The sequence below is a fragment of the Hippopotamus amphibius genome, chromosome 8 (assembly GCF_030028045.1).
Source record: "Hippopotamus amphibius kiboko isolate mHipAmp2 chromosome 8, mHipAmp2.hap2, whole genome shotgun sequence".
Classification (NCBI taxonomy): domain Eukaryota; kingdom Metazoa; phylum Chordata; class Mammalia; order Artiodactyla; family Hippopotamidae; genus Hippopotamus; species Hippopotamus amphibius.
The window spans coordinates 35,333,659-35,349,608 of record NC_080193.1 but is presented as its reverse complement, the minus strand read 5'-3'; the positions used below and the strand labels follow the sequence as shown (position 1 = coordinate 35,349,608).

The following is a 15,950-nucleotide window of genomic DNA, read 5'->3' as shown; positions in this document are numbered from 1 at the left end:
CATAACGAATAACTTCCTTGTTCATATTTAATGCAGAAGTATCATATGAAGTCAATCTATTAAACAATTATCTAGGAAGATGACTTTGATAGGTAAACCATGTATTGTAATTTGAAATTATAATACATTTAAAATAATATCATGAAACAGGCCAGGTCTTTAAAAAGGTACTATTGGGAATTCCCTGGCGGTCCAGTGGTTAGGACTTGGCACTTTCACCGCTGGGGCCCGAGTGTGATCCCTGGTTGGGGAACTAGGATTGCACAAGACGAGTGGCGCAGCCAAAAAACATTTTTTTAATACAAAAAATAAAAATAAAAGGTACTATTTCCAGGCCAAAACAAAAACAAACAAAAACTGCCAAGGAAAACAGAATGACGATACATGACACACTGGGAAAGGAGGCAGCAGAGTAGGATGCAGCCCCATTAGAAGCAACAGCTGGAAGCTGAAGAAAGGGACCTATGACTTAAAGGAAGACCAGCATCTACTATCAGGTAGTGTAGACAGGACCAGGGAAACAGGAACCAAAGAAAGAAGCAGGGATCAGGGCTGTGCCTGGAGTCTTACAAGCAGAGTCTTAAAAGAGGTAATCATTTGGCTTTAAAAATGGGCGCTGGAAAAAAATCTGTCATAGGGAGAGTATAGAAAATATAATCCCAAAAAGATTATTGTAATTACTCATAAAAGAGAAAAATGAACAGGATAAACCCTGAAAACTGTAAATTAAAAAAACAAAATGCTGCCAAAGGTTTAACTGTGCCAACACACCTTTCAAATAAGCATAAAGTTTATTCTAATTTAAGATTAGAAAACAAAAACCATATTCTTGGTAGACACTAACAAAAACTTGCCAGGCACGATGGCTCCACTTAAAACTCCTATTTTCTAAGATACATACCAGGAGCTTGTCTCGCTCAATTACAATCACTAATGTCATCCAAGTCTTCGCTGGGGATTTACCCCTGACACACTTATGTCACGTAAGATACAGATAAAATGTTGGTTCACAAGTCAGGCTTCTTGACACTTTGGTTAATTTACAGTGACATTCAGGGTGTTTAAAAGTAAACACCACTTCAGACTGATTACTAACTGTTGCTCAAGGCAATTAACACGCATATTAACTCCCGGGGATACGATTAATAGAAAAGAATTGAAAACGTCACACTATTCTATCAGTAGGAATCTACTCCAGAACAAAGGTCCCAGACCTTAGACTCCTGGTTTCAACCAAACTCCAAGTCTCTGATCTCAGCTCCCAAACGTAAGTAAGGGAGGCTTTTGCCAGAGCTGGATGGCAGGTAAGTACACTGCAGCAAAGCAGCCCAGGGTGCACTTCATCCTACCGCCACAGGTACAGCACCTAACACGGTGCATCCTTGGAGGCCCCATGGCTCAATATTCCTTCCACCCAACCCTCTTTGATTCTCTTATTTCCTTGTCCTAGAGAAGCCTAGCATTTGCATGCTCCATGACATATCACTAGACCTGACCAAGGTTGGCATGGGAGCTGGGTTACGCTGAGCCTGCAGGTGAAGTTGTCAGTGCCGGTAGCTCAGAGGGGCAGAGCGGAGGCAAAGCTGTGAGGACGAAGCAAAAGGAATTGATGTGGTTGGACAAAGAAAACGGGACAGTCTAGGGAGGAATAGCTCAGGGAACTGGATTTAACATCTGAGGATTATGCAATCTGCTTAGTCTCTGGTGATTAGAACTGAAGGATGAAGCTGAGAAATCTGGGGAATCCCTCATTGCGTTCAATCAGATATCCACACTTCAAACATGCAGACAGACAAATGGTTGATAATTATACTTAAAAGCCACTGGTATACATCCCCCCAAATTAACTGAAAGATGTGTTATAATTATTATACTTAACATCTACTAAGTATTTTTTCTCTGCCGAACTAATAAGCATCTCATTAAATGTTTACAGCAGTCCTATGAAGCAGATATCATCATACTGTTTTTACAAGCAAGGAAACTAAGGCTTACAGAGATAAAATAACTCACCCAAGGTCACATAATTAGAAGTGGTGGAACCAAGTTTTAAACCCAGTCTGAATCCAGAGCTTGTGCTCTTAACACTAAGTTATGGTTGCACCTCAAAGAAAACAACTGCAAAAAGCAGGAGGAAAGTTATTATAAATAAGGGGTTTCTAAACTTGTAGCAGTGGACTCTTTTCTTCAAATGAAATGCTTCTCAGAAACCAATTGATAAAAGAGACAAACGCTGAGCAACCCTTGTATCTGCCAGTATCCGAGGCTTCAACAGAACTTATCAGAGCATATGCTGAACATGACTATCTTCTTTCACTCCATTCTGCTTCTAAGTGGTAATGCTGTTATATTTTAAATTCTACTGGGAACTACTTATGTTTAAAATGAACAGAATGCAAGATCAGTAGAGATCAGGGCTCTAACAACATCCATATTTACTTTAATTGATAACATATTCCTAACACAATGGTTTTAATATTTAAAACCAATAATTTGCGACTTCTGTGGCGGTCCAGTGGTTAAGACTTCACACTTCCAATGCAGGGTGGGCGGGTTTGATCCCTGGTCAGGAAACTAACATCCCACATGCCATGTGGCGTGGCCAAAAACAAAAATCAAAAAACCCCTCAATAATTTGCCTGAAATGATACCCACTGGGGGACGGGTGGGAACAAGGACTCAAAACACATGCTGTTCAAATTTTACCCACATAAAAAATTTTGTGGACAAATTACTACCTGTGTTAACTTTTGGATGTTAAGAAAAAAGAAAAGAGAGACAGGAATGTGATTCTAAAAGTGCTCCAATGCCCAACCTTCAGACTGGGGTTTTTCACCACAAATAATTTGCTTATCTTAAACGCTGACATTTTGGAAAATGTTCAGGAGAGCAAATAATGAAAATGTAACACTTAAGTGCACTTTGCTATCAGCAGGTAATATATTGTAACACAGCAGCAAAAGAGCTGTTAAAACTGTCAATCAAGCCAGGTGAGCAAAAATGTTCCTGATTTGTTTCCTGTCCAGTCAGCTGTACATTTCCTCATGAATGCTTCAATAGTAGTGAAAGCAGCTTACTCTGCAGTCAAAGCAGTTCCCTGCTGAAGCCTTCAGCAATCTGTATCATGATAAAAAATAAAATCTTATCCATCCCATTCACATGCTTTGCATTTATTTTTGTAGAGATACCTGAGCTTCCCTCTTAAATATCAGCACTGTGGTGTGAATTTATTTTTAAAAAATCTATTAAACTTTTTAAAATTAATTTAGGGCTAATATTTAGCTTAGAGGAAAATCACAAACTAAAAACAGTCTAATTTTCTGTGGATCATTTAAAGAAAGGAAGGAAATGGTAGGATGTAATTTCAATTACCCCTGCCTACAAATGGTAACTTTATATTCTAAGCAGTAAAACAGCCTCCTATTTGCTTCCACAATAAACACACCTGCGAGTTAACAGCGTTTTCTCCTTGCAAAGTGGGCAAGCTCACGGAGTAACTGAAGTCAGGACTCAGGCTCACCTTAACGCCCCTCAACTCACTCAAAAAGCAGGGAACTGGTGAGATGTCTCAACATCAATTTCAATGTATTATATATACTATGTTGAAATGCTCTGTTCTTAATCCAATGTATTGTTTGAATTCTTTTCATATTTGGCCAATGTAAAACTAAAATCTATGGATTCCAAGTTGAAAAATATTTCCTCTAAACTGAAAGAAAAAAAAAACAAAACAACAAAGCCTTGTCCAGGATACAAAGTTCTACAGACTGGCTCAGGTAAGAAAACCCAAGTTTTAATTCTGTAAGTTGGGACAAATGCTGTAAGTGTGGCTTTCTTATCTATAAACGGGGGGGGGGGGGGGGGGGAGTTATATATATTTCCTATTTTATTGGGTTCTCTTGAATAGAACAGTGAGATAACATGAAAAAGCTGATTGTAAGCTACTAATGTAAGTTATTATTAGTTTACTATTAAGCTCATCTTTTCAAAACTCTCTCTTTATTCTTAAGGTTAGAATTGGCTGAATTTCCTGAATTTCCAACACAGTTTTATAGATTCAAAACTGACTACAAACATATAAGCTTCATAAAATTACATGTCCAAAGAGAAAGCCCCAAGCATTTGAAATTCTTGTGGACTGGGCAGGGGAAGGAAAAACTCTGCAAGGTTCCAACCTATCCGGAACCTACATCTCCACTTCGGGTCAGGAAAAGAGAACAAAGGTATTCTGAAAAGGTGAGTGATTTGGGGGGTTTGTGAATCTATAAAATTTACAATAGGAAATACTCAGTTGTATGTGTCTGCAGATGTGTATGTGTCTCTACAAAAAAGGCCCTTCAAAATCCAGACTGAGATCATGTGCTCAGGCCCCAAGAGTGGCACTGTTCTGTCTGTGATGAGATGAGCTTTGTGATTCCTCTACGTGGTTGGCTTTTGTGTGCTGAAAGCATGTCATTCTAAAAACATTTCAATCACGCCCTTAATTACTGTACTTTTTCAAGTTTCAGAAGTAGAAAATGCTTATTAAAAATCAAACAAAAAGTTGAGAGTTATAATTAAACATTACATTTCCACCAATCCTAACTCCTATCCACCAATGCTCCACAGGTGTCACTGTGCAGTGTATATTTTTCTATTCCTCCATCCTTTATAATGTACACACACACAGGCCAAATCTTTTACCCAGATACACATCAGCCAGACTAAACAACCACTGGTCCTGACACCTTGGCTGCCTACCCTGCTGGCCCCACACTGAGGACAGCAGTGACTTCTACACTCTGGACATGCTTTCTGGAGCACCTACAGCTGCTGTACTGACCACCCCACTGGTTCTCCATCCCTCAGAGCCATCCTTTCTTCAACCTTGATCACATTCACTATATCTTAAACTCCTTTTCCCTTCTCAACAATCAATGAACCCTCTTACCTATGTATCTTATAGAGTATTATTCTTTTTTCCTAATTCTTGCACTGTATTTTTACTTGCTTATGAACTAACTGCATTATATAAACTGATAAATCAAGACACTGCCTATTAATGTGAGGTAAGCACGCTGTGTTTAACTTATGCATCAGCTTGTAACACGATGTGAATGAATTTCAGAAATGATGTGTGCATGCTTTCTAGAACTTATTTTCAGTGTGATGTTCTCCTTCACTACTTAATTCTCCCAACACTGTCTATTTATCTTTATGGTTCCCTTCCTGAAAAATATTAAGAAAACTACCTTTCATCACCTTACTGCCTGACCACAGTGATACATTCATCTGCAGAAATATGTAACAATATGCACTAAAAGTTCAAGAATATACAGTCAACAAAATAATAACAGCAATTCTGTGGAGTGGGGAGCACCAAGACCTTTAGGAACAAATAAGCACATTTATAAATACATAAATTTTAAAACATCACATAAACAAAATCTTACATCAGATACCATAATTTCCCAGATTATTTCAAGTGAAACAATTTGGGGCATTATTAATTATAAAAAGGAGGCTAAATGAAAAAAGGCCTTACGGTGATGATTCCAAAACAATGCTGTTAGCTTGAGTGGAAGATGGAGACTGATGACTCACGAATGCCTCGCCTGCGCAGGTGTGAACCATGTGGCCGACCAAGTGGCCCACCGAAGACGGCCGTAACCGGGCTCCCTCTTGGGTGAATGCAGAATTTCGACTATGAGAAGAAGAAAAATAACTGAGTAAAAATGTAACTCAATATTTTCAAGTTTCTTAATTATATGATTGCATTAGAAAGTGGGTGTGTTTTTTCTTTAAGAACTTTTATTGAGATATAACTGACATACAATAAACTGTATATATTAAAAGTGTACATTTTTTTTCTTATTCATAATGTATATATGGCAGTCCCAATCTCCCAATTCATCCCACCCCAAGCCCCACCCCCTCTTCCCCTCCTTAGTGTCCATGTTAGTTCCCTACATCTGTGTCTCTATTTATGCCTGGCAAACTGCTGATCTGCACCATTTTTCTATAGTCCGCATATATGTGTCAATATTCGATATTTGTTTTTCTCTTTCTGACTTACTTCACTCTGTATGACAGTCTCTAGGTCCATCCATGTTTCTACAAATGTCCCAATTTCATTCCTTTTTACAGTTGAGTAATATTCCATTGTGTATATGTACCACATCTTCTTTATCCATTCCTCTGTTGAGGGACATTTAGGTTGCTTCCATGCCCTGGCTGTTGTAAATAGTGCTGCAATGAACACTGGGGTGCATGTGTCTTTTTGAATTATGGTCTTCTCTGGGTATATGCCCAGCAGTGGGATTGCTGGGTCATAGGGTAACTCTATTTTCAGTTTTGCTAGGAACCTCCATACTGTTCTCCATAGTGGCTGTACCAATTTACATTCCCACCAACAGTGCAAGAGGGTTCTCTTTTCTCCACACCCTCTCCAGCATTTACTGTTTGTAGATTTTCTGATGATGCGCATTCTAACCGGTGTGAGGTGACACTTAATTACAATTTTGATTTGCATTTCTCTAATAATTAGTGATGTTGAGCAGCTTTTCATGTGTCTCTTGGCCATCTGTATGTCTTCTTTGGAGAAATGTCTATTTAGGTCTTCTGCCAATCTTTTGATTGGGTTGTTTGTTTTTTTGATATTGAGCTACAAGAGCTGTTTTTTTATTTTTTTTATTTTTTGGGGGTACACCAGGTTCAATCAACTGTTTTTATACACATATCCCCATATTCCCTCCCTTCCTTGATGCCCCCCCTCGAGTCCCCCCCACCCTCCCTGCCCCAGTCCTCTAAGGCATCTTCCATCCTTGAGTTGGACTCCCTTTGTTATACAACAACTTCCCACTGACTATTTTAAGAGCTGTTTTTATATTCTGGAGATTAATCCTTTGTCTGTTGATTTGTTTGCAAATATTTTCTCCCATTCTGAGGGTTGTCTTTTCGTCTTGCTTATAGTTTCCTTTGCTGTGCAGAAGCTTTGAAGTTTCATTAGGTCCCATTTATTTATTTTTGTTTTTATTTCCATTACTCTAGGAGATGGGTCAAAAAAGATCTTGCTGTGATTTATGTCAAAGAGTGTTCTTCCTATGTTTTCCTCTCGGAGTTTTACAGTGTCTGGCCTTACATTTAGTTCTTTAATCCATTTTGAGTTTATTTTTGTGTGTTAGGGAGTGTTGTAATTTCATTCTTTTCCATGTAGCTGTCCAGTTTTCCCAGCACCACTTACTGAAGAGGCTGTCTTTTCTCCATTGTATATCCTTGCCTCCTTTGTCATAGATTAGTTGACCATAGTTTATCTCTGGGCTTTCTATCCTGTTCCATTGATCTATATTTCTGTTTTTGTGCCAGTACCATACTGTCTTGATCACTGTAGCTTTGTAGTATAGTCTGAACTCAGGGCGTCTGATTCCTCCAGCTCCATATTTTCCCCCAAGATTGCTTTGGCTATTGGGGTCATTTGTGTCTCCATACAAATTTTAGGGTTTTTTTGTTCCAGTTCTGTAAAAAAATGCCATTGGTAATTTGATAGGGATTGCATTGAATCTGTGGATTGCTTTGGGTAGTATAGTCATTTTCACAATGTAGATTCTTCCAATCCAAGAATGAGTGTGTTTTTAAGACTGACCACATTTTACTAAGCTGAGTTTCTGACAAGGACAGTATGGTGTAAACAGAAAGAACACAGAATAGAAAGTCAAAGATCTGAGCTATAGTTAGCAATCTGCCACGGGATTTTATCTATTTAATCATCGATTATCTCTACCAACCTTAATATTTCTAGGTTTTAGTCACTACAAATTTGCGCCTTAATCAGCATTTACAAAATAAAAAGACAGAATAAATAATTAAGAAATATCTTCTGGTCTGAATTCTTTTTTAATCCTTTAATAAATACTTTTATTTATGGGATTTTCTATAATTTCTAAGAATAGAGATACTGAATACCATATTTCCACCCTCATAAGTGACACAGTCACTTTAGAATTTAGGAAAAAAACAATTTTTTCAGATCATACCTAAAATTGTTTCATTACTGGCAAGTTTGATCAGAGTTAGTGACAATTAATTAATCCAATCATCTGATTTAAATTTCATGTGTCTTCTCTAATTTGCTATAATTGTTTAGTAGGGTACTGGGAACAAATAAGGAATGGCTAGCTGGAAAAGGGACTAGGACTAGAAAAAGAAGGTTCTGGATCTTCTTCAAATAAGCTGATAAGCCTTTGAATTTATATGCAGTCTACTGTAAAAAAGATGACTTAGCAATCTACAATTAGCAAGACACTGTAGAAACTTTTTAGTCTATTTTGTTTCTAATAGTAAGGAAAACACTTAGGTTTTAGGTAATGTGCTGTGAACCAAACTCTTCATGCACATACTTTACTTCCAATACAACAGAAATTTACTCTTAAGCTGACAAACATCCATCAGTGAAACAACTCTTAGAATTTAGTGCACATTTATTGAACATTAATGTGTATAAAATATGTCCAAAGGAAGACTTCTTTAAATATTATATTCCATGCCAAAGTTCAAATATTTTTCTTGTCAACCTTTTGGGTTAACAAGGATGGTCAGTATCCTGACATTCATTTTGTTATCATTATCTTAATCACATACGTATAATACACACAACACATTTGTTAACGTTATGAAATTAGGATAACATCTTTGGCCAGTACATGTTTATTATCTTATTATCTGCCTACACCCAAGCATCCAGCCCTTGTGAGAAATGCTAGGATGAAGTGCATACACAGTAGGTGCTGAGTAACGTGTGCAGCTCAGCGCAGCTACAGCTGAGCTTGTGGGAACTGAGGCTGGAACTTCCTCCTCCTAGACCACAGGCAGTGGCAGAGCAGAAGCAGGGTAGGAGTTTAAGTAAGAGAATCACAACACTTAGCATATTCAAATAATATGTTCTCCCCTAGCAATTATGCTGGGGATACACATGGAAAAGGATTATGTCAACAATAACCATATTCCCAGATTTTAAGTCTACTAATAGCTCTTGTTTTACTGGCTAATGACCCTGGCTGTGAAACTTAGCTTTGTAGTTAAGTGAGCATCTTTATTCCATGCTCTGCTTACACAATGAGCTCCAAGTTAAGAGGAAATGATGCCTTGGAGCAACAAAAATCACGTCTGACCAAAAGATTTAAAATTTGCATATTATAATCTTCAGGCAATGGAAACATACAGCCAAAAATTTATAAATTAGCAAACTGTACACCTGATGTACTTACTGATTAGGAGTTCCAGGTGGAGATCGCGATGGAAGGCTTTGTGTTTCTAACCTGTCATCTGAGAGTGAATTTCTGCTTACTACTTCCCAATCCATTAATTTCCGTGCCAAGGGCTTACTTGGGGATCTGGAGTCATAATTAAAATATGTAAAAATTTTTATTTTTATATCCTAAACTATGTACCAAACCTTATAATTTGTCTTAATAGATCATACTCTACATGAGTAAACATAATGCGTTTACTTACAAGAAATTAATGCATTTGGAGGCTATTTACCAAACAATTCCTTAAGAAAGGAAATCTGCTTTATATGAAGAAAGAAGACTAGAAAAAGTAGGAAAGAGAAAAGTGAAGAGGAGAAAAACAGAAGAAACAAAGAAAGGAAGGTGAAAGAAAAAAAACAATGGAGTAGCTGGCGATCAAGTTTTCCCAGATACTACCAATACTATTAACTGTTTATCTCTATTTCAGAGCTTCTGGTACTCAAGCTTATGGTGGGATGTTTTAAACAATTCCTAATACATCATTTCCTGAGTGTCCTTAACCCTAAACCCATATCCTCAGCCTCACAGAGGACAGGGCAAAAATGATAATTGTGCATATTATATTCTATTTATAAATTTTTCCCTTCTATATACAGCAGGGCAGTGGATTTTTTTCTTTTCCTCTTTAGGAAACATTTGGAGGGTTAATTATTCTGTCTCATGGTGGGGAGTAGCATACGTTTTCTTACCTGTATATTGTCAGTTATTATAATGATAAAGAGACAAAGTGATCTTTTTAGAAAAGATACTGATCTTTGCAGAGATCAAAAACTCTTAGAATTTTAGGTAAATTAACAACTGAAGTAATTTTTAATGCAAATTCAACAGGTGGCCAAAATTCATGGAAACTACATATCCATTTAAATGCCTACCTTTTTGACATGCGGAGTTCATAGGAAGGTTAATATAATGAATTAAGCAAATTACATAAAAACATACAATATATCATCTTCTAAACTTAGACAAGTCTTATGTTTCAGTAATAAATTCACTGAAGCACACAGAAATAGACCATGGTTTAAAAAAAAAAAAAAGGCTGGTAACACTGACTGAGAGTACTCAAGAAAATCTACATACCTGGTAGGAAGCGTTAAACAATGAGCGGGGACCATCAATCCTAGCTTTGATCTTCCCTTAGACAAATCACTTAAGCTTCTACATCTAAATATTGAAATTTACTAGTAAAATGTATGTTCCTAAATTCCTTCCCTACCTTCTGAAATGATCTATGAGTATCTAAATTTTCAGTGCGTTGTTTTAGTTTATTAATTTTACTAAACCACAAGTAACTTAAATTACTTCTGAATCCAAACCACACAAATGCTCTTTCACTTCATGTATTCACAGCCAAAATCTTTTTAGTTTGGCTTAATGACATTGCTTTTTTTTTTCTTTTATTTATTTTTTACTTGAAATATAGCTGACTGACATCTTAACTTAAGAATATTGAACATTTTCTAAGAGACGTAATGTTATCAATTTTTTTAAGTCATTGACAGATTTCATTTTTCGTAAGTGAATTTGAAGTAATTTAAGCATAAACATTTCCTATTATCATGAGTTTAAATTACAAAATTTTCTGATTTGAAGACAATTCAGGATACCATTTAGTCTAACCGCCTCATTAGTCACAATAAAATAAAAAATAAAGTATATGATCTCATGCATTTGATTTTTTTAAATGAAGTAAAGATTATTAAGAGAAACAGCATTTATGGTTCTTCTGATAATGCTAATTCTTAATGTTAATAAACAGATTACTCACATATTAGATTATTAAATATAAACTGTTTAAGGGAGTTCACTAACCACACTCAGGAGATCAACTACTTTCATTTTATAAAAGATGGAAAGAGTCATTTGAAGGAGTAAAAAAATCCAGTTATACTCACCTAATAGAAAGTATCAGAACCCTCAACTGTTGTTAATAAACTAAACAAGCTTGGAAATGCTTTGCATTTAAAACTAAATTTCAAGGTATTTTATTTTATTAACAGTTTTAACCTCAGAGACCCACCCACTCAAGCTTGCTGTCTATGTTTCCTGTTGAGTGTGGAAATTTCAGAGAAAAAAATACCACACTTCATCAGTGTTTGCAATGTGGTAAATTTATTTTCTGACCGTGGCACCTTATTTTTCTGTTGCATGGGAACATTGTTTTGCTTTCTTCTTAGATATTACATGATAATTGAAAAAGTTTGAAAGCAATTCAACGAACTGATGTATCAGAAAAATAAAATAAGTTAACATTTATTATTGCTAAAAAAACCTTACATAAAAAGTTTAAGGAAAAATATTTTCTATTTATACTGCCAACTAAAATCCCAAGGAATGGAGAAGAATTCTAGAATTCTCTAATACTCTAACAGAATAATTTAAAATTGCTAAAACCATTAGGGTATTTTGACAGATATGCATCAGATCACAGTCCCAGAAAAGCGTAATCTTTCAGAGCTAGTAGGATCATTAAAACAGCACTATTAAAACCTCGTCCTAGATGATGACATTATTTTAAAGAGGATTCATATAATTCTAACACAACAAGAGAAATAAGACAGTTATTTGGGGCCCATCACATTGGAATTTTAGCTCTGCTACTCACTGAATAATGCATACTTGTTTTATAAGATAACCTGTTAAAACAACTTCACATTTTAATAATACATATATAAAATGAAGAACTATCTGACTGGTGATTATCATACTAAGAGAACTCAGACAAAGACAAATATCATATGCTATCCCTTATATGTGGAATCTTTAAAAAATGATACAAATGAACTTATTCACAAACAGAAACAGACTCACAGACATAGAAAACAAACTTAATGGTTACCAGGAGGGACCAGTGAGAGGGGGAGGGATAGACTGGGAGTTCAGGTTTGACATGTACACACTGCTAAAATAGATAACCAACAAGGGCCTACTGCACAGCACAGGGAGTTCTGTTCAATATTCTGCAATAATTGAAATGGAAAATAATTTGAAAAAGAAAAGATGCTTGTATATGTGTAACTGAATCACTTCGCTGTACACCTGAAACTAATGCAACACTGCTAATCAACTACACTCCAATATAAAATAAAAAATTTTAAAAATTTACAATAAATAAAATGTATTGGGAATCACTCTGAAAAAAAATGAAAAACTAAGATACAGGTGTGACTATCTGCATATTTCTCAAAAGCTGATATGCTCAAAATATTAAAGCATTAACACATATAAACAAAGGAAGCCATCTGCATATGATATTAACATTAATATAGAAACACACCTATGATTTGGTATCCATACTAGAATATCATATTACAGTAGGACAAGTTATGAAACCATGCTCAGTATTTTTATAAATACCAAGCAAGAAAAAAAGTTAAGCTTCTTGTTAGGAAAAGAATAAAACAAGTATAAGTATTTTGTTATGGTATAGTTTTAACAGAGAAGAATCAGAAAAATATTTATTTTGATTTTAACAAGTCTGAAAGGAGTGTTGCAAAAAACTTATAGTACTAAGAGCTAGAACAAACACGTACACTTCCTTAAAAAGTAATGAAACTGAGTTATTTGTAGCAAGGTGGATGGACCTAGAGACTGTCATAAAGAGCAAAGTAAGCCAGAAAGAGAAAAACAAATACCATATGCTAACTAACATATATGGAATCTAAAAAAATGGTACTGATGAACCCAGTGACAGGGCAAAAATAAAGATGCAGATGTAGAGAACAGACTTGAGGACATGGGGTGGTGGTGGCGGTGGGGGGCGAAGGGGAAGCTGGGATGAAGTGAGAGAGTAGTACTGACATGTATACACTACCAAATGTAAAATAGATAGCTAGTGGAAAGCTGCTGCATAACACAGGGAGATCAACTTGATGATGGGTGATGACTTAGAGGGCTGGGATAGGGAAGGCGGGAAGGAGTCGCGGGAGGGAGGGGATATATGTGTAGATGCGGCTGATTCACTTTGTTGTACAGCAAAAACTGACACAACATTGTAAAGCAATTATAATAAAATAAAGGGCTTCAAAGAAAAAAAGAACTGCCATGGATTACAAAAAAACAAAAAACAAAAAACAAAACGTACATTTTAAGTTAAAACAAAGTTGATAGAAGTAAATTATTTCTTTCTCCAGGGCAATTTCAAGGAAAATGGTTTCAAATTAACATTTTACTGAACATTTTACCTTTGTACAGATCCTTAGTACTTTCTACCTGGAAACAAGGGCATCTATGACTGTAGAAAGGAGGAATCTGAATAATTTCAGTAGCCATATCTAATAGGGTAGACATCTGTGTTCTTACTTTCTTCTTTTCTCCCTTCTGAAATAACCAAGACACTAACATGACACCAAGATTTATATTCAATAGAGAAACAGACAATATTTCCCTCAATAAATCTAAAAATAAAGCCAAAATAAATCAATTTCAAAACTTCTTTGAACAAATGCTGAAATGAATTACAACATTCGAATTCAAGTAACTTATCACAGCAAAATGCTATAGCCCTGACCAGCTAAATCTTTCCTATGTCAAGGCATTTTTCATCGACAATTTTCTGGTTGGGTAGGATATTCATAGACAAATCAGGATAAGGGTAGCCAGGAATGAAGAAAAAACAGTTAATTTAGTATTCAAACACATAAAAATCATGTTTTAATGATTTTTTATTTCAAATGTCCTTCCTCCAAGGAACTTATAATACTGTTATTTATTTATGTTTACAAGCATTCCAGGCACAGCTGGCACAGCCTCAGATGTCTTAGCAACGGCCCTGACTCTGCAGGTGGATAAGTGGCAGGACAAAGGGGAGAATCTCAAAGTTAAACTTACAGCTTAGGATAAAAGGACTTAACTGACATAAACGACTGCAATTTTTCAACATTGAAGAAAATTCCTATGGTATGTTAAGTGATAAAAACAAGCAAGAAAAAGTATGAAACAATTTTTAAAACAAATAAAATATATACATACAGGGCTTTCCTGGTGGCGCAGTGGTTAAGAATCTGCCTGCCAATGCAGGGGACACGGGTTCGAGCCCTGGTCCAGGAAGATCCCTCATGCCGCAGAGCAACTAAGCCCGCGTGCCACAACTACTGAGTCTGTGCTCTAGAGCCCATGAGCCACAACTACTGAGCCCACATGCCACAACTACTGAAGCCCTTGCGCCTAGAGCCTGTGCTCTGCAACAAGAGAAGCCACTGCAATGAGAAGCCCGTGCATCGCAACGAAGAGTAGCCCCAGCTCGCCACAGCTACAGAAAGCCCATGCACAGCAAGGAAGACCCAATGCAGCCAAAAATAAAATAAATAAATAATAAAATAAATCTTAAAAAATACACACACACACATAAATATCTCTGTGAGTGTATACATGGCAATATCTTGAATAGTAAATACCAAAACAATTTAAAATGACTGTGTTGGGGTCATATTTTTTTATGTCATTTGGCATTGTTGGAGCTTTAAAAAAAAAATAAATTATCACATATATGAATAGAAAAAAACATAAAGCAATTTCTACTTTTAGAAGAAAGAAAAAAAACCAAAACCTTTTTACTCTAGAAAGCAGGAAGGTCTTTTGGATAAAGAGTAACAGCAAAATTCTCTAATTCTCATTTATTAAAGCTCTCAGGCAGCAGACTCCAAGCACATGAACTCTTTAAGAACTCATCCTCTCTAAGCCATTTTCACTGAAAATACACTGCTTCTTCATTTAAAAAACATCTACCAGGGACTTCCTAGGTGGCGCAGTGGGTAAGAATCCGCCTGCCAATTCAGGGGACACGGGTTCGAGCCCTGCCCCAGGAAGATACCACATGCTGCGGAGCAGCTAAGCCCGTGTGCCACAACTATTGAGCCTGTGCTCTAGAGCCCGTGAGCCACAACTATTGAGCCCATGTGCCGCAACTACTGAAGCCCATGCGCCTAGAGCCCGTGCTCTGCAACAAGAAAGGCCACCGCAATGAGAAGTCTTCACACCACAACGAAGAGTAGCCCCTCCTCGCCGCAACTAGAGAAAGCCCGTGTGCAGCAACCAACACAGCCAATTAAATAAATAAATTTATTAAAAAAAAATAAAATATAAAAAATAAAAAACATCTACCATACCCTATACATTAGAGAGCTGTGGCTATTGCTGTGAGTAAGATAGACAAACTCCCACCCTCCTAGAGCTGACATCCCAGTGCAGGAGACAGAAAATAAACAGGATCATCTTTCACACCTGAGTCAGGGAAGGAGTCAAGCATTCACCTGTCTCATGCAGAACAGCAAAAACTACAGCATAGAGGTTAAAAGTGTGGGTAAGAACCTGGGATGGCTGGTTAGAAGCTTGTCTGCATCCCTCACTATCTGTATAATCTCAGGTAAATTATTCCAATTTGCTCAGTTTTCTCATCTGTAATGGATTTACTGCCTTATTGAGCTTGGGGGTTGTGAGTTAATATACAAAAACTGCCTGGCACAGATAAGTACAAAGTAAGTATTAGCCATTATGAGATTCACTGTTCACCCACTTTCCACTCACATCCTCACAGAGTGATTCTATCCCAGCAGCCAGGCTCATGTTCCACCTTCCCCATGCTTTTATTTTGGAACATTTCAAGCATAAATGAGTAGAAAGAAGAGTTTGGTAAACCCTGTGTATTCAAGGCCCAGGTTCAACAAT

At 36.6% G+C, this 15,950-nt stretch overlaps 1 protein-coding gene across 2 annotated transcripts in view; it reads right to left on the bottom strand.

Moving 5' to 3' along the window:
* PTPN4 (protein tyrosine phosphatase non-receptor type 4) overlaps nucleotides 1-15,950 on the bottom strand; it is a 198,944-nt gene that overhangs the window by 43,967 nt on the left and 139,027 nt on the right. For both annotated transcript variants that reach the window (XM_057744775.1, XM_057744776.1), the window contains exons 14-15: nucleotides 9,243-9,368; nucleotides 5,525-5,683 (exon numbers count right to left, since the gene is read on the bottom strand). In XM_057744775.1, the coding sequence (XP_057600758.1) occupies nucleotides 5,525-5,683; nucleotides 9,243-9,368 (285 nt within the window). The remainder of the gene's footprint in view (nucleotides 1-5,524; nucleotides 5,684-9,242; nucleotides 9,369-15,950) is intronic.